Genomic DNA, 24,482 nt, shown 5'->3' with positions numbered 1-24,482 from the left:
TCCGTGTTGTATCAACAGGATCACAATAACTGTTATTTACTGAATGCTCCTGTAGACCAGGCAACATGCTGAGCCTTCAGCATGAATTCTTACTTTACCTTCACCAAAGTCTGGGAGGAGGTCCTGGCCTTCTCCCCATTTTGTTGATGAACAAACTCAGATTCAATTTGCTAATATAATTTGCCTCAGGTCTAAGTGAGTGTGTAAAGGCGCCAACTCAATAATCCATGCTTCTAATGACCATCCCACATTATACTTTTATGAGACTTCTTCCTTTACATGTAAAAACTCATTTTTCAACCCAACACTTTTATTCTGGTAATTGACCATATCTTCAGTTGAACTATTTTATCTTTTTTCTACAGTTGAACATTCACCTGAGAGATGACCCAAGAATCTTACTCCAGACATGTCTAAACTGAATGTATACTTTTCTGAACTGCGCCCCCACCTCCCCAATATTGTCTTTCCTTCTTAACTAAGTCTTTGTTTTTCTTAATGATGCCTCTGGCATCACTGAGTCACAAAGTCTCCAGATTTTTCTTGCTTGCTCCGTGGATCCAGGCAGTAAGGATGTCTCCCAGAGGATGTATTCTGCAGCCACATCTCCCATCCATTTCTTCTGCTCCATTCTACTCGCTGTCCCCCAGGTTGAGAGCCACATGTAAATGCTACATGTTCAGTCTACTGCAAGAACTCCTAGTAGCATCCTCATCAGCCTCCAGCTTACCTTTCTGGCCTTCTTTATCTCTACCCCTGTGAAATACTGTTTGGCCAAAACTGGGGGAAAACATATTTGGTACATATAGAGTTTAAATTTGACATTGGTCTATATTCTCCTATCTTTCTGAGCCTATCCATTTATGTAAATCCTTCCAGACCTGTCTTTGCAAAGCCTTTGGCAGTGGCTGAGCAGTGTCTTCTCTGTGTATTGAACATATGTGATGATGCCTGGAGTTACCAGTTCTCTTATTCTTCTATTCTATCTTCCCATGTGAACTTGAAATTTTTGAGAATAACTGTTTATATTACCCACAGCATTGATTTAGTGCCTTAAAGCATAGTAAGCTCTTAGCTGTTGATTGTTTTTTAAAAATCTGTTTGAATGTTGGGGCACGTGGATGGCTCAGGCAGTAGAACATGTGACTCTTGATTTTAGGGTAAGTTTAAGTTCCAAAAAAATCTTTTTAAAAAAATCTGCTTGAATGTTGATAGCTAATAATCTGGATCAAGAAAAGTATACATTTCTGATGCACTTCCCATTTCATAAAAGAGTATTTATAGAATAGTGCTATTAGGATTCACATTTGTGTAAGACTCATGGTTTTAGGAATACTTCCCTTGAATTAATCTTCCTTTTCAGGTTCTATTTGGCTAATAAAGTACTGTTATCATATTAAATCTTTAGTAAGCTCAGAGGGCAATGTTACTTTTGTATTGCTACTCTCAAAATGTGTACTTAACTATTTTTAGAATATTATTTATATGTAAACACAAATTTATGTATATTGACAAAAGCGACCTCTCTAACCATATTCCTTCCTTAATTTTCTCTTCTTTATAGCAAAGTTCCCTGATTACAAATCAACATGGTCCCCAGATCCCATAGGACACAACCCCACTCATCTCTCCAACAAGATGTGGAAAAACCATATTTCCTCAAGGAACACTACACCGCTGCCCCGCCCACCTCCCGGTCTGACCAACCCCAAACCATCATCTCCCTGGAGCAGCACAGCACCCCGATCAGTCAGGGGGTGGGGGACACAGGACTCACGGCTTGCCTCGGGTGAGAAGGATCTGCCTAAAGGAACATTGTTGTTCAAACACAAGGGACTTAACATTAACACTTAAAGAGACACAAAGCCTTCACAAGACAGGAAGTCTGATAGAGGAAAGAGTATCTCTTGAGTGGAAAATTGCAGTCAGTCTAGGGCAGAGTGATCCAAGAACTCACAGAGTAAAAATGATGACCAGTAGAGTGAGAACATTAGGAGAAAACTGTATTACAAGTGCAATAGGAGAGTGCACAGGGTTTAAGGTCTAGGAGAAGAGAGCTGGCCATTCAGTAGCAGGATGAAGGGGGTCAGAGGGAGGTATAAAAGAGAAGACCCTTTATAACAAAAGAGAAGAAACACATGGGCTATGTGAAAATGTCACTCGTGGCTTTCCGTATTTTTTTATTGCTCTTCCTAATTGTTTTTCTGGTTGCTTCAGCCTCTACCTGGAGTGATGGTGGTTCAGTTCGTCCCAGTTACTGGCTGGTTCTTCACAATCTCACTCCACAGGTAATCATGCTTCCTTGTGATTTTTGAGACAGGACTTGATTGCATTAAGAGAGGGAAGCTCAGGGATCCCTGGGTGGCGCAGCGGTTTGGCGCCTGCCTTTGGCCCGGGGCACGATCCTGGAGACCCGGGATCGAATCCCATGTCGGGCTCCCGGTGCATGGAGCCTGCTTCTCCCTCTGCCTGTGTCTCTGCCTCTCTCTCTCTCTCTCTGTGACTATCATAAATAAATAAAAATTTAAAAAAAAAAAAAATTTAAAAAAAAAAGAGAGGGAAGCTCAGGTGCGGGATGTGGGCAAATAAGAAAGCTCATTAATTTCCTGCTTGCTATAGAGAGGTCCAGCGTACAGGTGTGGGTCTCCCCACCCAAAGGCTCAGAGCCTACTCCTAAATGGGGATTGTTGGCCCAACAAGGCTTAAGACTCAATATCCACCATTTTTATGCTTCATAAATAATTAACCATCCATCTCGGCAGTAGAGGGAATCTGTCAATTTCATAGCTTAAATGCCACATGGGTGCTTTCAATTTTCCATCTGTTATGCTCTTCTTTGTAGATGGCATTAGTAATTTGCTCTCTTCAGAACATGCCCTCAGGGTTGTTTTCACAGTGATGAGTTTCATTTGCCCCAAGCCACTCTGTCTGTCACCTTGTTTGCTTGATAACTGACATACTTGCAGCAGTATTATGTTGAACACTCAAATGAAATTAAATGAACCCCCTGAAACTGAGCCCATGACCGTCATCTGGACTTGACAGCACAACCTTTACAACACCTTGTTAAAAGGAGTCAATTATGCCTCCCTCCCTTTGACACATAAAATGAATTGTCTAGCCTTTAATTCATAAATGGATTCGTGCACACTTTAGTAAGCCAGCATTTTCTAGAATGTTCCCATGGGATATTAATAGGTCTCTGGCCTAATATGTTTGGAATATATACTTGATTAAACAAAATTAAGCAGGATTCTTCATGATGAGACTTCTTTGACCCTTTAATATGCTAACATGTATTATGATCCTCTGTGGGGAAATACAGCTTCTCCTAAATTTACTTGCCCAGTGAATCTGGTGGTAGGGAGTGTACCCAGGGCTTGTATTTCAGGGTACATATTGACAAAGGCAGTTTAATAAATACAGTTAACATGAGGAAGAGTCTGGGTTGGCTCTTAATATCCATATCAACTCAGCAAAAAGCCCCAGTTGTTCTTTTTTAGCTAATAAATGACCGAAGTATGAAGATTTTATATGACCATTTTCATAACTGTTTATGCCTCATTAGAATATGACAATATTCTTTTTTTTTAAGATTTTTATTTATTTAGTTGAGAAAGCACAAGTAGGAGCAGAGGGCAAAGGGAGAGGGAGAAGCAGACTTCCCCACTAAGTAGGGAGCCCAACATAGGGCCAGATCCCAGGACCCTGAGATCATGACCTGAGCCAAAGGCAGACATTTAACCAACTAAGCCACCCAGGTGCCCCAGAATATGACATTTCAAAAGTTGTTACATAGTATGGTGGATACAAAGTTGGGATGAGAGAGACAGTAAGGGATACTGTGTTGAAAGAAACCTGGACAAGCTAACCAGCTGTTCACTTCTGTTTTATCCTATGAAAAATAATGAGTACATGTGTATATATGTGTAAAATGAATCAAGGGGTTGGCTGCATTTGTATTAGAAATACCTGATTAATTTTGAAGCTCAAAACTACCTAACAGACTAATCTCAGTCATAACTTCATAGAAGGTTATAGGGCAAATCTTTGGAACCTGGTTAAATTTACTTTCATCACCTAAAATCTGTTTAGAGGGCATCAATGCTGAAAGGTCACGTGTGGTGTACTCGACCATCTTCATATAGTTGATTATCATTTTCTGTAAAAAAATTATGTGAACCTGCTGGTTTCCATTTTGCAGAGTTTCCATGGTGAAACAACACAATATGTCTACTGCCTCCGCCAGTAGCACAATTTTTGAAGGCTGTTCCAGTAGCAAAGAAATGAATTTTTAACTGAGCAGCCTATTTTCAACCTAGTTAAGATCTCAATACAAACAAATTGATCAGAGTGAATAAGCAGATTTGTTCATCCAAGTCCTGGGCAATACCTCAAATCACTGAACATGGGAATCTGACTACGATGAGGCTGAGAGCAACAGAGTTCTCAGAGAAGTAGGCAGAAAGTCTTACCCTGAGATGGCCAATGTGGGAGGTCATTGAGGACACCAGTGTCTTGAGGACACCAGTGTAGTCTATGAACTAGGTCAGCCAGCAGCATCCTGAACCATCAGGTGTGGTTAGCAGTGCTTTTCTTGTGTGTGTCTTCCTCTTTAGCTGTCTATGAAATTATTAACTGGGGGAGTAAAGATACTATATTAGTGATGATGCTGAGAATTTGGCATGTTCTCTTAAGTTCTTATTCAGGTGCCATACTATTTCTGCTTTCTAAAGTCTCTAACAAATCAACACATATTCACTTGTTTACCTCTTAAGGAAAGGAGACCACAGGTTGAATCGTTTATGTCTTGAGCTGTGTTTTTACAGACTGTTTTATTTTATTATTATTATTTTTAAAGATTTTATTTATTTATTCACAGGAGACACACAGAGAAAGAGAGGTAGAGACACAGGCAGAGGGAGAAGCAGGCCCCATGCAGGGAGCCCGACACAGGACTCAGTCCCGGGTCATCAGGATCACACCCCGAGCCGAAGGCGGCACTGAACCCACTGAGCTACCTAGGCTGCCCCAGACTGTTTTATTTGCACATTAGATCTCAGCCCAGTACTTTGAATATCTTAAAATTTGCTTTTAAGACCCCTGCTCATTCCACTCTATCCTGCTTTGAGTTCTCCCTTCCTTTCTCCAAACCTCATTTAGTGCAGATACTGTTGTTTACAAACCAGAAGTCCTTCTCCTCATTTGTAAGAAAGGCCGCTTGAGTTCCTCTCACACCCCACCTCCAGATTTTAATCTCATGAATGTCATTTCTCCTTAGATTGATGGGTCAACGTTGAGAACCATCTGCATGCAGCATGGCCCACTGCTGACATTCCATCTGAACCTAACCCAGGGCACTGCCCTGATCCGATACAGCACCAAACAGGAGGCGGCCAAGGCCCAAACTGCACTGCACATGTGAGTACCCATCCTACGCTCACTGAGACAAACAGGTGAGTATTCTGCTACGTGCTCCATTAAACAGAGATACACAAGAACATGCTCAAAAATAGCATCGTGGCATAAGCAGTACTAAGGTGACCAATCTTTTCTCCTTATCTAAGTATGGATTGTCCTGTGTATCTCATAGGCCAATAATCAGAGTTCCAAAAGTAAGAATTTATGAAGTAGTGAAGCAGTGAGTTAAATTTTTAAGTACCATAAAAGAAAGCCAGTATTTATGAGAATGTGAAACATTGCAAGCGCTGTCACTTTTTGTAATAGAATCTATCAACTTACTTCGGCTTCTTTGTTGGTAAAGGTGGAACACTGTGGTCTTGGTGGGTAGCAGTGGTTTTGTCTAATGTAGGTGGGACTGGATCACACTTTGACCATCCCCTCTCCCAGCTGCTATCAAACTGGGAGCCAGCAGATGCAACAGCAGAAAGCTACAAACAGAGCGAGCAAGCAGTAGGGAGGCTCAGGCAATAAGCCCGACCCTGAGACAGAGCCACGGCACCTCCAGATGTCTAAAGCTGGGTCACTTTGATGCTTGCGGTGTTACCTTTCACCTCCCATGGGGGAAAAGAGAGGTGACATTTTTTTCAACATACAAATTCCATATACCAAAAAGTTAATCCATGCATGGTACCCTCTAGTAGTCTTTGGATATCTTGAGATTTGGTGATACCTTATTGCTTTAAAACAGTACTCCTCAATCACCTGGTCCAGTTAAATGCAGGTTTTGATCCTGTAGGCCTGGGGTGGGACCTGTGATTCTGCATTCTGCAAAGCTTCCAGGAGATGTGGAAGCTGCTAGTCAAAGGAACATACTTTGAATATCGAGGACTCAAAATCCTCAGTCCTACTGGGTGCTTTAGGATTTCCCTCAAATCCATAGCTCTTTCCCTCCCCTTTTTTCTAGGTGTGTGTTGGGAAACACTACCATCCTGGCTGAGTTTGCCACCGATGATGAAGTTAGCCGCTTTCTGGCACAAGCTCAGCCCCCTACACCTGCAGCAACCCCAAGTGCACCCGCCGCAGGTTGGCAGTCGCTGGAGACCGGCCAGACCCAGTCAGATCCCGTCGGACCTGCTTTGAATCTTTTTGGTGGGTCCACAGGGCTCGGGCAATGGAGCAGCAGTGCTGGTGGCAGCAGCGGGGCCGATCTTGCTGGCGCTTCGTTGTGGGGGCCCCCAAACTATTCTTCTAGCTTGTGGGGAGTCCCAGCTGTGGAAGATCCCCATAGGATGGGCAGCCCTGCTCCCTTACTACCTGGTGACCTTCTGGGAGGAGGGTCGGATTCAATCTGAACTTAGAACTTTCAACTCTGACCTCGTGACCTTTTTTGGAACAGCAGCAGCACTAACTTGACCTTTTCGTTTTTTTTTTCAACTTGCAATAAATACATTTTTAAAAGGAAAAAAGAAAACGGAGAGAGAAAAAAAAGGTGGGTCATTGACAGACTGTCTGAGCACATAGTTGCCTCCCTTATAACTTCAGTTTTTTCGTTTGGAATATGAATCCAAAAAGAGAACATATCACTCTTGAAATACTTGAATCATGAACGCCAACCTAGAAAGACAATGTGAAGCAAGTACACATACCATTTAAATTTAAACACAAAAAAATTAAAAAAATTAGTTTCTAGTTTTTCACTTTTTTCATGTTATATGGAAGTTGTTGCTAAGAAACATATATACTGAAAAAAAATAGCTTTTTAACTTTGTTTGCACTGGGTGTGTTTCCGTCCTTAGGTCTACCACGTTTGGGAGGGAGGGGAATTCAAAAGAATTGTTGGGGTGGGGGGGGGAGACTTGACGGAGCCTCACTTTAAAAACAAAAACACAAAAAACCTAAAAAAAAAAAGGTAAAAATTTGTGATTGGCTGGTTGATAAATAACCAGTGTGTTCTGGCACATGTAACTGCCCAGGCATGCTCGTTCTGGTATGTGTGTGCACGTGTGTTCATGTGCATTCGCGTGCATCCTTCTCTCTGTCTCTGTGTGTGCGTGCCCATGTCCTCTTCCTCCTCCTCCTCCACTTCCTCGTCCTGCCCACCCCCCCCACCTCCCCCCCCACCCCCCCCCCCGGATCTCTCAGAAAGCTGCATTGCTGACAGTCTGCAGGCTGGCTGGCCGGCCATCTGCTTTTTATTTTTTTATTTTTATTTTTTTTTAACTATGAGAACACACAAGCACGGGGAGCCACTGCTTATGAAAGCAACTCCGTTGGACTGCATTAAGGTGAACAGAGTGCTTTTTAATGATTTAAGGAGGGAGCTCCTTTACATTTGCAAATTAGCCTGAGTGAGTTTTCTCTTGCTTTTCTTTTGACCTAGCAGTAGAGCAGAGCACTGCCAAGTCCAAAAAAGTAGGAGAGCAGGAGGTACCTCTCGGGGCAACTGTGTGTTTATTTATTTCTGTTTTTTAAAGTAAGTGGCCACCAGGCACATCTGAATATCTGTTAAGTTTTCAGCAGGCCTTTTCTTTCGTTAGTTTGAATGGGAACAGATGATATAAGAGAGTGTTTACTGACATGATGTCTCAAAAGCAGAAAAACCATGTTCCCCCTTTCTTGTGTAATCAAGTATGAGGAATTCATCAGAAAGTCAGGTGATGCTGAATTAAATATTTCCATTGGTTCTCTTTTTTCATTTTATGAAAACGGAAACAAATATGTTGTGAGCAGCCTCCTGAAAGCACCTGCAGCTACTCCCTCTCTGCTCCTCTCTTGCTGAGCGTTACCTGTGCCAGGCCGTGGCGTGTTACAGCACCAGGCCATCACTGACAGAAACGTTTACTTAACGAATGTTCTTAAACCAGTGTGTACTTCAAGCGTTTCCTTTTGTTTCTCTGTGTTGTGTATTTCCTGTGTATGTGGTTTTGCTTAGGCAGGTATAACTTAGCAAAGACTTTTTAAGTATTGCACCTTTTTTTGGTTTTGACCTCTTTTTTTTTTTTCCTTGTAATGTTGCTTTTTTTATTTCCGTATTTAAAGACTTTTTTTTTTTTTTAAAGCATCAATGTAGTAGTACTCTGGGCCGAATAGGGGGCAACTTTTAATCCACAGTTATCACCAACATGTATGTACTTATGTTGGAAATCAACATGTATCAAACTGCTTTTTGTGAAGAGTTCTAGCAGACCCGAAGGGGGTACACCTTTATACAAAGCAGATGGCTGGCGGGGCGGGCGGGGTGGGGGGGAGGGGAACGTATGCCGGTAATGTGCTAGCACTTGTGTGGACATCCCAGTCTGCATTATACTGTTTAACATAAAGTGCCGACATTCTGTACCAGCAAATACCTGCCCATTCCAACCCTTGGTGGGAGCAGACCTCTACTGTCCTCTGTAACTTGCTGCTAGTGAGGACAAGGGAGTTTTTCTTTCTTTAGCATCTTCAGTGAAGGATACAACAATGCCTAATGTATTTGACTTGTAGCTTGTGTCTGTGCGTAGGTGGGTGGGTGTGTCTAGGAAAAGGCAAAAACGAATTATTTGCATTTAAGTGGTTTTATGAGACAAAGAATGGGAATTCTGTAGTCCTCCGGCTTACCTTGTTGATTATAAACCTAGCCTCAAAAGAGATTGACATGCATAATTCAAGTGAGCATTTGCTCATGGAAGTCTTTATGCACCCTATGTGGGGAGGTGGTCAAACTGGAGTCTCCAGCATGGTTCGGTCCCATTGGATGCCTTGTAGAAAACTAAGTGTGCCCTCTTCCTGCTCTCCAGTTTTCATCACCACCACCATGTCCCTTCCACCTCTGCCCATGTACAAAACGTCGCCTTCCAGCCCCCTTCCGCCTGCTCTCTGTGTGCGGAGCAAAACCCTGTGGTGTGTGGTGATGTCCAGGTGGAGAGCAGCTGTGTTCAGCCATCTACAGAAGGCGAAATCTTAGTGGCCCTGGGCCAGGAGCAAGTCCCGAGGCTCCCACGAGCCCGTGGCGACCCTGTCCACTGCCATGGTTCCCTGCCGAGTCCTGTCCCCCTTCCCTCCTCCTGCCTGCTGGTTCCTTGGCCTGCACTATGGGTTAGTTGAGTTCCTTACGATACTACGGTGAAAGCCGGGTGCTAGAGCCCCTCTTGTTTACAAGACATAATGAGGGATTTGAAATATGTAAAAATAAACATGAGAAGCTCAAATGTTCTTCCATCTTAAGCTTAAAGGGAAAAAAATTAAAAACTTAAAAAAAAGACCAAAAAGTGCGTATATATATACATATAAATATATATTTTAGATGAAGACTAACTCTGGGAGCATTTAACAGTGTTTTTTGTTTTTGTTTTTAACATTTATTTTCCTGCTTTAAAATTTGCAAGCATTCTCAGGAATTCTAGGGTAGGAAGCGAGTTTTTTGAAGATGGTTTATTTAACCGTATCTTATCCTAGATAGACGGCTGTTTCTTTCCTGTTAATAAACTTTTACAAGTTCCTGAAACTTCAAAAAGTTTAAACAATTTTTACTTAAAAAAAATGTAAAAAGAAAAGTCTCCAAACATTGTCATACTGGGGATCACACATTTTAAAAACACATAGAAAGAAATATTTTTTAAAAATTATCAATTTAGCAGCAACAGGTCAATTCGTTATCTTAAAAAATATGGGAGAAGGATTAGCTTTCTAAGAGCTTTATCACGGATTTATTTGAAATTGTGTGTCATTTAGTGGGAGTGTTTGGTTTGTATAAATGGGAATGCCATCACTTTGTTCCTTTCCATTTAAGATTGAACTGACATCTCCCCTAACGATTGTTTTTTTTTTTTTTTTTAAGGGAACCCTTCTCCCTGTCCCTTGAACCCCAGCAACAAAAGAAAGAACAACTTAGGGAAAAAAAAAACTCTAATCTGTAAAGTAGTACGGTTGGATTGCTGAGAATCTATGTAAAGAGCTAGGAAATATAGGTTAATTTTTGGAACAAATTTTAAATATAGGCATTACTAGAGGAAAATATCTATGGACTGTTCTATTAATGAAGAATGTGTGTCTTACCTCCCCGCTTGTTATGGGAGGAGGAGAAAATAAGAATCTAATAAGGAACAAGTGATTTTACTTTTTTAGCTCCCAGCTACTGTTGTGCTCATTTTAATTGCTGTTTTGAAGATCTGCTGCTTAATTATCCCCATCCCTCAGCTGGAGATGTGGAGTATTTCCTCTCAGTTTTTCGTGATGTGATGTCAAATTCTCCTTTTGTATTCCCTCCTGGGGCCAGGGGTCAGAATTCCCAAGCATGACCATAGCTTCTTTTAAACATCTAAGCTTCCCAGTGGGAAAGAAACTCCAGCTTGACAGGTAAAGGGAGTGGGTGGGGTTGCTGCCTGCAATTTCTCTAAAACCGCTTTAGTGCCTTCGTACATACACCCAGACATCCTAAGCACGGAGAGCTTGTGTGTATGCGCATGTGGTCCAGTCACTCCACAGACATTCAGACGCCCATTAAGGAAATCGGAGTGGTTCTGGACAAGGCCCCAAAGGCAGTGGGCTAAATTTAAAATAAATAAACAGAAATCAAGGAAGTTAAATATGCTTTCATGTCTCGATAATGTGGAATGCCAAGATCTTTCCTTGTGTTCCTGCCCTCATTACTGTGCACTGACTTCTCCAGGTGTGTCATTGTGACAACTACATGCAGTGATTTGGAAAGTCTATTTGTGTTGGGCCAGTAGAAAGGGGTTCCTGTTTTTCTTGTCCTTTATCTCCTCTCTTTCCCCCCCAACACCCCTCCCCCATTTTTTTTCATCAACTTGCTGGAAGCTTTGCTTTATTGGTTGGCAGTGACCTAAGAACAGGATATAGTGAGGATATAATGGAAAAGAAAAACTCTTTTCTTTCCATGGTATTCTTTGGCAAGAGCCATGTCTGCTGAGAGGTTAGGTGGCTTCCATAACACTTAGAAAATTCAGTGGGAGCGGCTTCTCTTCCACCACATTCTGGCATGTGTATAGAGGTTTGCTGGTCACCTCTCATTATGTAGATTTATTTTGTAAACGTTTTGATCATGTAAATTTGAGCTTTCCAATTTTTACTAGTTTTCTTTATTTTTTTAAACACTTTACTAGTGGCTGGAGGTGCCCATCTTTCAAACATCACAAACTTGGTTTCAGTCTACCACATGAGTAGCCAAAAGGAAAAAGCACTCATGGGGGAAGAGCGGTCTTCCATCAGACTGGAGACCTCTATTGGCAATTGAAATCCAGTGCCATGACCTAATTTTAGGTGTTCAAAAAAAAAAAACAAAAAAAAACACACACAAACACACACACACACACACACACAAAAAAGCAAAAAACAAAAAAAAAGCAAAATTCAGATCTCCGAAGACACTGTGAAGACATGGATGGCCCATATGGCATCTCTGATTCCTCCATACCTAGCCCTTTATCTTTTGATCCATTTATGACATGCACAAAAGTTAATTTAGCAGTGCTGCATGTTAAGCTTCCAAACCGAAATCTTTCATCAGTGTCCCCCAGTAAATCAACATTATCCATTGATTGCCATTCAATCAGTTTTATTTATAGCAGCTTAATTTTCTAATCATATTGCTCCTGTTCTAAGAACTTTCCACCTCTTCTGATATGAATGTAGCATAAATTAGCAGTTGGTTCTTCCAAGTTCCTGCGGCTTGAATGTGGTATCTAAGATATGCAAAAAAAGAAAAAAGAGGAAAAGAAATTCTACCTAAGAATTTGGAAGAGCTTTTATTAATATATCTAGCAGAAACTAACATTTCATGGGCTATTGACTTGTTGCAAATATTCACTTGAATTTTTGCCACTTTGGGGGGGCAGTTTTTATAAAGTTAACAGCCAGATTCCATATCGACCTAAGATGCTGTGTACTTTTTAATTTTTTTTTTTTTTTTTTGTATTATGCCATTTCTTCTCTTAAACAAAATGAAGATGTCTCTGTGCTGAGCAAAATGCTTAGGCCAAGCCTGTTTTCCTCTGCAGTGTAAAACAAGATGTTTTCAGCAGACTTGGCTGTAATAGCCATCTCTAAGATTAGGGAACAATTGAGTCTTTATGTAGAAAAGGTCTTCTTATACCCCATCCTCAGAGTTCAAATTGAATATATAACACTTTGTAGGTTATTGTTAAGATTTTGGTTTTTTTCTTTTGTTTTAGCTATCTATAAGCTCTTTTACTAGGAGTAGAGATACATTTTTTTAGCTGGTTTAAAAAAAAAAAAAACTTTCTTCTCCAGTGTTTTGCCAAGTTTTGTCACACTTCATGCCTATGCATTAACTATGTTTCTTAGTGTTACTGCAAAAAGAAATTTTATTCTTGAGTTTTCTTTCCTGTGAGTGTACAGCTCGGGCTGCATGTGATGGTACAGATTAAAATATTCCAGCTTGTGTGTCTACAGTGAATTAGCAATCTGTAGACCTCAGAACCCATTCAGAAAATAGGATGCCCTCCCCCTCTGCTGCACGTTGCACCACACCCTCTTAGCTTTCTTATCTACAAGTACAGGGTATCCACACATTCTAGAAATGGGCAATATACATAATGTTGTCAAGAACATCATCAATCTATTAAAAAAAAACAAACCCACATAGAATGTCCTCTGTATTTCCAGAGTAAGTGCATACCCTGTAATAAACTCTGTAGGTTTATGGCCAGTGCCAAAAGTGTGTGTATTTTCAGAGATGGTCCCTACTTGTTAACGATGTTCCCTGGACCTTGAATTTGACAAAGGAGGTACTGGCATCACATTCTTTAGATTTAGAATAGTTATCAACTTTAAGAACCTATGAACATAGTAATAACTTAATAAAAATAGAACACTGACCCTCCCTACCCTGCCCACAATACCTCCCTGCTGCCTGCACCGCCAAAGAAACAAGGCCATGAACATTGACAGGATGGCAGGGGATACACTGGTCAGGAAACAGAGCTACTCCCCACTGGCTGGGCATTCCTGCTATCCTTAGGTGTGTGGTCACTCGGACTAGAATCAGAAGGAATTACCAAGTATTTCTAACATGTGAGTGGTTTTTAAACTGTCTCTTGTAGTAACCTCCTACCACCACCACTTTAAAAAAAAAAAATGAAAATGACAGAAGCTGCCAGTGTTTGCCGCACAGAATTTAAATAGTTCTTTTTGGTTAGCTACACACCTTAATCTGTTTTTAAGGAGAAACTATGCACACCAGGAAGAATGGTACCACCCTGACTGAGGGGGGTCTCTGCCGGACTCTGTCATGGGGTCTTCGTTGTGACAAACGCTTGCTTGTTTTGTCCATGGTAGAGGGAAGGTCAGATAAAGGCAAGAAGTGTACTGTTTTTAAATAGAAAAGAATTAGTGTGTCTCCCCACAGCACTTTGTGCCTCAGTTCGGTTTTCACACTATCAGTCCCCCCCTTTCCAATTGCCACGGGGCCGTCTCGAGCCAAGGTCAATACATTGAGACCGTCTTTACAAAAAAGAGTAATTCCTCTTTACCACTGACAAGGAACAGCAAAAGAAAAATTGCAAAGGTAGTTTACAGTATCGTTGTAGCAGAGATTGTGAAACGAAGTGCTTTTCTTCCCCTTCTCCCCTGCTTTCCCAGACCTCCCTGGAATCTGGCACGCCTTCCCCTGGGCTCCTGACAGGTGTGCATGGTTCTCTGAGGGCTGGGTTGTAGGGGGTCACTGGAGGTGAGCTGGAGCAGCCTTACTGCAGGACTAGCCTTACGGCAGAGCTTTATGGAAAGGAAGAGAGTATATCCTAAATAATGTGTTCGCCAAAAATGAACAAGGGGGGGGCGGGTCTTTATATAAAACAAAGCAAAAACCTTTGGAATCCTTCAAGAAGTTACATACCTTTTAAAGGTACATAGTTTCTCACCAAGTGACGCATTCAGCATGACACTTCTTTCCAGAAATTTCGGGATAAGTTGGAATAAGTGTGTTTAAAACACCACCCCTACCCCACTCCCACCTTTTAATTTTGTCCAAGGAATTAATTACTTAAGTGTAGTATTTCTGAATGTGCCTTTGTGAGTACAGAGACCGTCTGTTTTAGGAAGAAGCTCTCCTATCAGTGGGGTTAAAACCGAAAGGTGGTCAGTGTAGTCTTTAGGGAAGTCAGCGAGTCTCCTGGCAGTCCCCAGGGACAGCCGTGGAATTTTCATTAGCATCAATATTGCACAGTGTAGAGTTGTGTGGAAGAGATTCTGGGGCTCGGGAGGGAGGAAGAGGTGATGGCGCACAATGACAGAGACCCAGGTTCATCCAAGGGTGCAGGTTGAATTTATCTATCTGCAGTACCTAATTTCCTTCGTGTGTGTATCTGTGTGTGTGTGTGTGTGTGTGAGGCTGTGGCTGTTTTAGTTTTTGTTTTTCTGTAAGCACTGGGGAACTGAAATATGGTGATGTCTGTGACACATTCATGCATGTCAAGAAGGCGTTTTCGAGCTCCTGCCGTGTGCGGGGGCGTGGGGGGGGACACTGCATTTCCACCCTCTTGAGTCTGTGTCCTGAGAAGGCAGTTACTTCCCTCACATCACGTTGCTGTTTATGTGAACAGGGTATTACACACAAGGAAAAAGCTTTGGAAAGAATAAGATGGAAGTGTTTGAGAAAGAAAGAAAAATCTGAAATCATATTTTATTTCTTCAGAATGATTATAGTTAAGCATAGAAATCTGCAGTGTCTCTTCATTTGTTTTTGTGTTTGTTTTAAACAATTCCACCTCTTCTCCCCCTGCCCTATCTTCTAAAGAAACCGCAAGTGAATGCTAAGGGCCATTTCCATAATTCCTCAGAACTCCCCAAAGAGGAAAACAATCCCTCCCGCAAGATTCCTTCAGCTTCATTCAGGAGACAAAGGGAGGAGAGATGCGGCTTTCTGTGCTTCTCTCATTCCTCTCTAATGGCCTTGAAATGTATTATTATGCAAATGTGAATTTTGATACTGAATTTAAGAAGAGGTTGTGGATTTTTTTTCTTTTTTCAAAAACATAAAGGTCCCATATGTGGTCATCATTGCTTCTTTATTCTGTAACGTGAATTGTAACTATGCATTCTGCAAAAAAGGGGGGGAGCAGAAAGGGGGAAGGAAGTAGCTTTGCATCCTTGTTCTACAGTTTCTGTGTCCATGGTATCCCCATGTCCTGGCGGGGAAGGGGAGTGACAGTGAGAAGCAGTGAAGTCGGCACAGTGAGTTTGAAAGGGACCCAGAGTCCTCCCGCAGTCCTGGGGGGACCTGAGGTTCCTGCCAACTGGTGTGGTACAGGATTCTCCACCCTAGCCATGCAGTGTTAGCCCAGGGCCACAGGGGGGCCCCCAAAGGCCCTAATGTTCTCTGGGAAAAAGTACTCGTCCTTTCCTGAATTCAGAACCCTTTCAAGCTCAGGAAACCATGCCTCATTCGTGCTGACCATAAAGGTAATCTTTCTGTCCATTTCCAGAACACCTCCTCCTCCTTGCTCCTTTTAATTTCTCCTTTTTCTCCCTTAATCCTTTTAAGTGAACTTCTTATAAGGAAACTGTCTTGTTCTGTGGGGAAGAGGACTGTTGCTTGGCAGGCAAAAAAGGATTCTCTTCCTCATCCACTACCCCTCAGCCAAACACAGAGATTTCTCTGCGTCCTTGAGTTTATTCCGCTAGAGAGCTAGTGAGCAGTGAGGTGCTGGACACAGGAACCGCCTGCAGCCTCCTCCTTGTCCTCATAGAATTCCTATGTTGATTTTGCCTCTGGTGAATCCTGGCACCCGCATCGCTCTGGTCTAGGCATTATTTGCAACATACAGTATCATAAGCCAGAGATTGTCGTGCCCATATTCAGTGTTTCCATGCAAGCAGTTCTTGTTGATGTTCACAGTACTGTAACGAGTAATAGACTTGATCACAGTCTCCTCGTGCCCGTGCACGGCTGTACAGGCACGATCTTATCAGGGTTCCAATCTGTTAGATTGCCTTTAGACAAAAAAACAAAAAACAAAAAAACAAAAAAAAAAACAAAAAAAATAATAAAATCCTGACGTTTCAGCTGTCTAACACAAAACAATACCTCGAGGTACATTTCCCCTGCAATGTTGACCCTTTACTCCCCTCTCCTTTTCTGACATCAGTGGGTTATCCTTTTTAAAATATGAATGTGTAAATAGTAGGATAACTTTTACAATTTTTTTCTTTGCTGTGAAAGTAGCCCTAAAATATGATACCCCCCCCTTTTTTATTAAAGCCATCTTAAATTTCAGATCTTTCATGCTTGAGAAGAGAAGGAACAGGTCAGGGGAGCGGATTAAGCATTTGCAGGGTGATGGTCTCTGCCTCTCATACACGGTGACAGCCGACCAGTGTCTAAACTCTTTCAAATAGATGCCATCTATTCCAGATCTAGTTCCAGGGTGGGGAGTGTCTGAATTTCTCTCTTCCAGAAGATCCATCCCCCCATCCCCTCCAGGCACTCCAGAATGTGGTTTTTGTTGCTCTTTTTTTTTTTTTTTTAACCTGAAACCTTGAGCTCTCTCAACCTTTCTTGCTTCACACCCAGGGTCACTTTTTGAGTAACTGAGTAGCATTCTGTAGTTCCCAAAGGGAATTAGTCCCTGGCATTTCAGTTTGGCTCCGTAAACTCATTGGCTTGTCACTTTACTGTGCTCTAGAAATGTATTGACTTCTTACTTAGAAGGACATTCATCTGAGATGTGCAGACAACCCTTCCTGAAAGGAGTGGGCACCCTCAGGCATTCCTCTCTACGTGAGGCTTGAAGCTGATATTAGGTAGAGGGAAATCACGTTTAACAAATGCTGCTTGTAGAGATCTGTCAGCTACTGCCTGCCCATATTTGGCTACCCACCAGGCAGGGTCAGAATGGATCATTTTGAATAGCTTCTTCACAAACTCCTCTTCCCCCCCACCCCCCATCCCCTGCCTCCATCTTAAAGATAAACCCTCTCTGTCCTTTTAGTCTGAGCTCACCGATCTTGTCTAGTGACGACTTCCTTTAAAGGGAAGAAGCTTGAGAACCAATGCACACCTATTCACCACTCACCTTGTGATTTGGGGCGCTGTCCACCTTTGGATTTTATTTCTCTTGTTTGGAGGCCCCTTTTCTGGCCACTCCTTCCTTTGGTCCCCTGGTAAGTTCTTCCTGCCTTTAGATGCACCCACTATGCTCCCAAAGGGCTTTTTGCTGATCGCTGCACTTCTTTCCTGGGACTCTACCCCACCACCACCCTTTGCACACACCAGTGACCAAAGTGTGTCCAGTGATCTCACAGAAGTCATCAAAAATGGTGCCTGCACCACGAATGTGCTCACAGAGACACGTGCACAAGATTCTGCACCCTTGGCCTTAACCTCTGTATGATTTCAGGTGCAGGAGCATTTTTAACAGGTTATTTTAAAAAATCCTTCTGGGAGGGAAAAAAAAAAGCAGACAAAACAGCTCAATTGTGCCCACTCCTAACTCTACTATTTGCCTACAACTTAATTCTGTGCCCACCCCCACCTTCATCCCTGTTTTAAGTAACCAAAAACAGACAACAAGAGCAACCTGAGGAGAGGTTTCTGGACTATTTTATCTGTCTCCATTTAGCTGGAGATATAAATGCTGCTTTGGGTTCCATAATCCTAGGGGTTATGTTTACATAGTAAAATATATCCTACCAAATCAGGAAACAAGCATGGGAATCTCTGCAGTGAGAGCGAGCTGATTAGGTCACCAATGGTGAACAAGAGAAGTGAGGGGACGTGGGGGTGGGGCTCGGGAGGGAAGATGGAGAAGTGCCATTTTAAGGACTGGCGTTGCCCCCCCCCTTCACTTCTCTCCTCCCCCCCTTTCGACAGAAGGCGCAGAGAAGGGCATCAGAAAGAGGCTGGAGTTTTATTTTTTTTTTTTTTTTTTTTTTTTTTTTTTTTTTTTTTTTGAGGCTGGAGTTTTAAAAGGCAGCTTTCCAACTTTGCACACAAACAGGTAACAGGAAGGTACAGCAAAAATCCTCTCACCTGAAACACTCAGCAGAAACAGAACCTATCAACCTGACTACATAGCTGCACATAGTGATGCTCTCTGCAAGTTACCTAGAAGTGTTTTGTTTTTCTTATACTTGAAATAGCTTTTACAATGTTACTTTGGTGGCTTTCTTTTCTCTCTTCGGGTGGGCAACAGAGGGAGTGGATGCTGGGATACAAGGAAGTTTGAGGGGAGAAAAGGGAGGATATGGCATTGTCTTTTGTGTGTGTTTCCTTAACCATAGAGGTTTAATCAAACTCCCATGTGTTGAAATTGCTCTTCATATTACTGGTTTTACATGGACACAGAAACTAGGCACTTTAGAGGTGCACTTGCATGGCAGGCTGGGCCCCCCTTTTCTCTTTTATTTTACTTTTTTTTTAGTATAGTGGTACTTAAAATCACTGGTTCACTTAAAGAAAAAACAAACAATAAAATGTTAAACTCTACTAATGTACAAATAAGCTGAAAAGTTGCATTTTATGTGTATTTTTCGCCATAGCAGGTACTGTATTTCTCATGCTGGATTTAAGAAAAAAAAAAAAAAACTCAAAAACCAACAAAAAAAAAAATAAAGGGTGGTGTTTATTGGATTGTGACAGGTTGCGTACTGAGGAACTAAGTCGCCGTCATTTCATTAAAACTGAGAGATAATGTAATGCATATATAAGAGTTTCTGAAGGGTTTTTTTGGGCTTTTAAACAGCTTATTTTTGTTTTGTTTAGTTTTTTATTTTATTTTATTTTGGAAAGATATGATTGTATTATGTGCAACTCAGTTGCTTACATTATAACTACAAAATATTTTTGGGTTCCTGGAAAAAAAAAAACAAAAAAGAAAAAAGACTAATAAATGTGTTTGGCTGCTAAGCATCGATTGTGGTTTCCTGTTTTACTCTGCTGATTCCATTTGTTGTTTGTTGGAGGTTTACACTTTGTTTCTCCTTTTCTCTCCCTCCCTGCTCCACACACGGAAGCTCCCCGAAATTCAGCCCCTGAAATTGGGCCTCCGTCCTGTCTTGCCCTGTGAGGTTTTTGCCGTTGGGGTGGCCAGGTTGGCTGGTCGGCAGTGGGTGCGTACTCCTGGCTGCCTGCCCACAGCAAGGGCCACAGTCTCTAGAAGAAACTGATCTTCTCCTACTTCTTGTTGTTGTCTTAATTCCTACCTGCCTGTGGAGTGAGAGCCAGGAGAGCGGAGAAAAGTGCCTGGCGGAGGCTGTGCTGCACCCAGGGCCGAGAACCAGCCAGTTTCCGGAAACCTGCTGTTTACGAAAACCCCCGCACGCTGCACCCCACCATGCTCACCTGGCTGCCACCCGGCTGAGGAGGTTCCCCCCATCCCAGCAGCCTCGTATATATGCTTAGCTGCCAACACAGAGACTTGTTAGACATGGCCGTGAAGCACCTCTAGAATGGCAAAGGGGAGGAACAAAAAGAAACGAACATTTCCTAATTCTCAGATACTGTCGTCTGGATTCTCAGAAATGCTGGGCCAGGTGGCAGCGAACCCATTTCATGAGGAAACCAGCTCAGGAGAATTTAATTAGCTAATGATAGGGACCACGGGTTGATTGCTTACTATAAGCGGGGCGCCACTCTATGCGTGCTGCTTACATTCACTCTTGAAATTAAACTTGTCTCCATCGCTGGTGAAACCATAATAGGGAACCCAGGTAGGATCCAAAAGTTACTGTGCCAGCACGCCCTTTGCTGAAAAGCACCTGGGTTTCTGAGAAAACATTCTTAAGCAAAATCTGTTGTAGAGAATGGTTGGCCATATACCATCTGATTCTTGTATCCTAAAATACAGCAATGCTGGGAGTGTGAGGTGAACTAGATACTCGAGATCACCTCAAGGGCCTGCCTGTTCCAAGCAAGTGCTATTTCTGAGGAATAGAGACCCTTGCAGAAACTCTGAAAACCTGTATCACCGAGGACTTTATTTTAAATTGGGGGTATTTTAGAAATACATAGATGGCTAAGGGAGGGCGAGGGAAGTTGTAGAACGAAAGGCAGTGGTTAAGACTTCAGCATCTGACTCAGCCTTCCTCACGCCTGCGTGCCCTGCCATCACCTTATGTGACTCCAAGCAAGTGTCCATATGGAAAACCTGCCTTAACACCCAGGCTTCTACATTCCTTCCTCCAGGCCACCCCAGCCACACACTCCTATAGTCACCGCAAATTGCTCCCCTCCAGAATCACCAATTTCAGCATCTTTGACCTTACCCTCCTGTCCTCCCAACTGATTCCCTCTCCACTTGTGTTTTATTTTTTTAATTTTTTTAAATTTTTTTTTTTAATTTTTTATTTATTTGTGATAGTCACAGAGAGAGAGAGAGAATGAGGCAGAGACACAGGCAGAGGGAGAAGCAGGCTCCATGCACCGGGAGCCCGACGTGGGATTCGATCCCGGGTCTCCAGGATCGTGCCCTGGGCCAAAGGCAGGCGCCAAACCGCTGCGCCACCCAGGGATCCCTCCACTTGTGTTTTAAAACTCAACAGCCACTCCAGGACACTGGCCTCTTGGCTTTATTCTGACCCATTGGGTCTCTTCTTCTTTCCCCCTTCCTAATCCAGGTTAGATTTTATAGCACATAATTTCATCAACATGGTTGCTAACACTTCTAAATTCCTTTGCTGCTCCTGTTTTGACAACCCTGTGACAAAATCCCCACTTTGGAAACCCTACTCTGTCTTTTCTGCCAGTACCCAAGAGCAGCATTGCCCAGAAAAAAGTCACAATGGGACAAATGAGGACTGTCGATCTATACCCAACCAGCAATGACACCTTGATGCTATGCAGCCAGCATCCTAATGCATGGAGGAAGAAAATGAGAAGTGTCAGAAAAATCCCCTAAATTCTTGCCTCCTCCAGCATTTGGGACACTTTCCCTTCCAACCCCCTTGGGTACATTTAATCCTCCATCATCTATTCTCTCTTTACATGTTCAGCTGGGAGCCCTGGCCATTCGGCATGCTCAATCAAGTCCACACCATTGTAGGCACCCTCCTGGGCAACCCTCCCCCTTCCGGCCCCTACCCCACTGGCTGCCATCCCATTTTTCTTCTCGAGAAACTTTGTCTCCTCCCCTTCCTGGGTCTCTGTCTCTATCATTCCCCAAAGGCCACTAACAACCTCCTTATTGGTAGACATGGCCACTTATCTCTTGACGCCACAGCTTCTGGAATTCCTTCTGTGCTCTAACGTGTTCCTTTAATTCCTCCATCTCTCTCAGCCTCTTTCGCCTTGGCCAGGAAATGTTGGATTTCGTCAGTACTCAACCCCAGGCCCCGCCTTTTTCTCTGTGCCAAAACCCTAGGTGGTTTCCTCCTCACTGGCTGCCTCTCTAGGTTTCCTTTTTTTCTGACTGAGCTCCAAATTTTAAATTTTGGAGTGCTACTGGGCTAGGGCCCAGTCCTAAACTTTGCTTTCTAGTCACATTACTCCTCCTAGAGGAGTTCAACCAGCCCTGTGTTTTAAAATACAACACCTGGGCAGCCTGGGTGGCTCAGTGGTTTAGTGCCACCTTCAGCCCAGGCATGATCTTGGGGACCCAGGATCGAGTCCCATGTTAGGCTCCCTGAATGGAGCCTGCTTCTCCCTCTGCCTGTGTCTCTGCCCCCCTCTCTCTCTGTGTGTCTCTCATGAATAAATAAATAAATCTTTATTTAAAAAAGAATAATAAAATACAACACCCATCCCCATCCTGCCCAAATTCTGTTTCTAATCCTGGCCCTTCTGATGTCCTGTCTATCCAACTGACTCACTGCCTGTCTACTTCCAAGTCTGATTGCACCTCCCTCATCAAATCCGCTTCCCCCAGTCTCAGCCATCTCAGTAAATGGCACCACCATTCACCTAATGGTTCAAACCCACAGCTGCCAGGAAGCCCTTCAGCTGTGTGTTAAACATATGTCCCCACACGGTTCACATGTCCCCACAGCCAGCTTGGGTCAAGCCACCACTGCAGGAGGCTCCTGGCCATCTGCCATCCTCCTCTCAAGGCTACCCCAGACTTCTCTGTTTGTTCATGTCACTATCCTCCAGGGCTTTCTCCTTAAAATTAAAATTCAAACTCTATACCATGGTCCACAAACCCAGTAGTCCGTCTCGTTCCCTATGATTCTCTCAATCTCAACCTTACACTACCCGTTACCTTTCCTTTCTCTCGATCACACCAAACTCATGCCCACCTCAAGGCATCGTATTTATTTTTCCATTGCCTGGAATGTGCTTGTCCCTGCATCATTGTGTGGCCTCTGGTCAAATGTGAGGTCTTAACCTGCTTATCCTATCAAAAATATCTGTCGGGACACCTGGGTAGTGCAGTGTTGAATGTCTGCCTTCGGCTCAGGGGCGTGATCCTGGGGACCTCGGATGAAGTCCCACATCGGGCTCCCTAAGGGGAGCCTGCTTCTCCCTCTGCCTATATCACTGTCTCTTTCTGTGTCTCTCATGAATAAATAAAATCTTAAAAAAAAAAAATAGCTGTCCCTGGGGGATGCCCAGCTGGCTCAGTCAGAGGAGCAAGCAACTCTTGACCTTGGCGTCATAAGTTTGAGCCTCACATTGGGTGTCGAGATTACCTAAATAAATAAACGTTTAAAAAAAAACAGCTGTCACTACCCCTCATCCCCACCCTTCGTTACTCTATGTTCTTGTCCTGCTGTATTTTCTTCCAAGAACTTATCACTTTCTAAAATTATCTTGTTTATTCCTTATCATTCATCTCCCTCACTGGAATTGTAAGCACCACGCAAAAGGCAGAATTCTGTTTTTTTTTTTCTTTTCTTTTTTAAATTAAGTAGGCTCCGCACCCAACCTGTGGCTTGACTCATGACCCTAAGACCCTGAGATGGAGTCCTATGCCAGCCAGGTGCCCCACAGCAGAATTCTTTTTTTTTATTTATTTTGTTAAAAGATTATATTTATTTATTAGACTGAGAGAGAGAGTCAAAGAGCACAAGCAGGGGAAATTGTAGAGGGGGCTGGAGAAGCAGATTCCCCACTGAGCAGGGAGCCCAATGTGGGGCTTGATTCCCGGACTCCACGATCATGACCTGAGCTGAAGGCAGATGCTTAACCGACCAAGCCACCCAGGTGCCCACCAAGACAGAATTCTTTTATTGTTTGTTTCCAAGACAGAATTATTTTCTGTGTTGTTCATCGGCTCCAGGATCTAAAATTCCTATGGCTTTAATGATCATCTATATGCTAATGACTGCTAAATTTATATTTCCAGCTCTTACCATTGGGCTCCAGACCTGCATGTATAATCGTCGACTCAACATTTCAAAACACCTAGATATTTTAGCAGCACTGCAAACTCAACACATCCAGAAGAGTAGTTTCTCCTGCCTGCTAGCCCCTCCTCCCACCCATGGTATATGGCATTATCATCCATTCAATAATAAAACCTAGAGACCTAGGAGCATCCTTGACTCCGCCCTGTCCCTCATTCCCCAGAACTAATCTGTGACTAAGACGACTAAGACGTATTGCGCATACCTCTTAATCTCTTCCCTTTCTTTGATTCCTCTGCACTTTGTTATCCAAGCTAGATCACCTACACCCTTAGGTCTTATCTAGTCCATGGCATTAGCCCAACTGGCTTCTCACAAGTTATTCACCTCAGTTTCCTTGCTCCCAATCCATTCCATACATTACAATGGGATATTTTCAAAACATAAATCTGATTAAGTCATCTTCCATCACTCAAGCCTTTTAGTGATTTTCCATTGCTTAGAATAAAACACCCAAATATCCTTGTTTCCAACAAGGGTCTCCTGTTCTGGCTTCCATCTCTCCAAATTTACCTCCCTCTCTTTTCACCTTTGTCCCCTCCACTGCAGCCTCATCAGCTGACCACTCTATCCCAGTGCTGAGTACAATGCCTGGCACACAATATACACAATTGCAGAATAAATGATCCTAATGGGTAATACATTACATCAAGAATTCGTTTAAGAAAGGGGCAGCCCAGGTGGCTCAGTGGTTTAGCGTTGCCTTCAGCCCAGGGTGTGATCCTGGACACCTGGGATCAGGTCCCACGTCAGGCTTCCTGCATGGAGCCTGTTTCTCCCTC

General features: G+C 43.0%; 1 protein-coding gene across 24 annotated transcripts in view; it reads left to right on the top strand.

Annotated features, from left to right (window-relative positions):
• TNRC6B (trinucleotide repeat containing adaptor 6B) overlaps positions 1-7,095 on the top strand; it is a 243,814-nt gene extending 236,719 nt beyond the window's left edge. For all 24 annotated transcript variants that reach the window (XM_049115268.1, XM_025459179.3, XM_049115257.1 and 21 more), the window contains 4 exons: positions 1,565-1,789; positions 2,218-2,288; positions 5,282-5,421; positions 6,368-7,095. In XM_049115268.1, the coding sequence (XP_048971225.1) occupies positions 1,565-1,789; positions 2,218-2,288; positions 5,282-5,421; positions 6,368-6,755 (824 nt within the window). In that variant the 3' untranslated portion in view covers positions 6,756-7,095. The remainder of the gene's footprint in view (positions 1-1,564; positions 1,790-2,217; positions 2,289-5,281; positions 5,422-6,367) is intronic.
• The last annotated feature ends 17,387 nt before the right edge of the window (positions 7,096-24,482 follow it).

Source organism: Canis lupus, chromosome 10 (assembly GCF_003254725.2).
Source record: "Canis lupus dingo isolate Sandy chromosome 10, ASM325472v2, whole genome shotgun sequence".
Lineage (NCBI taxonomy): Eukaryota > Metazoa > Chordata > Mammalia > Carnivora > Canidae > Canis > Canis lupus.
This window is presented reverse-complemented; position numbering and strand designations above follow the sequence as displayed.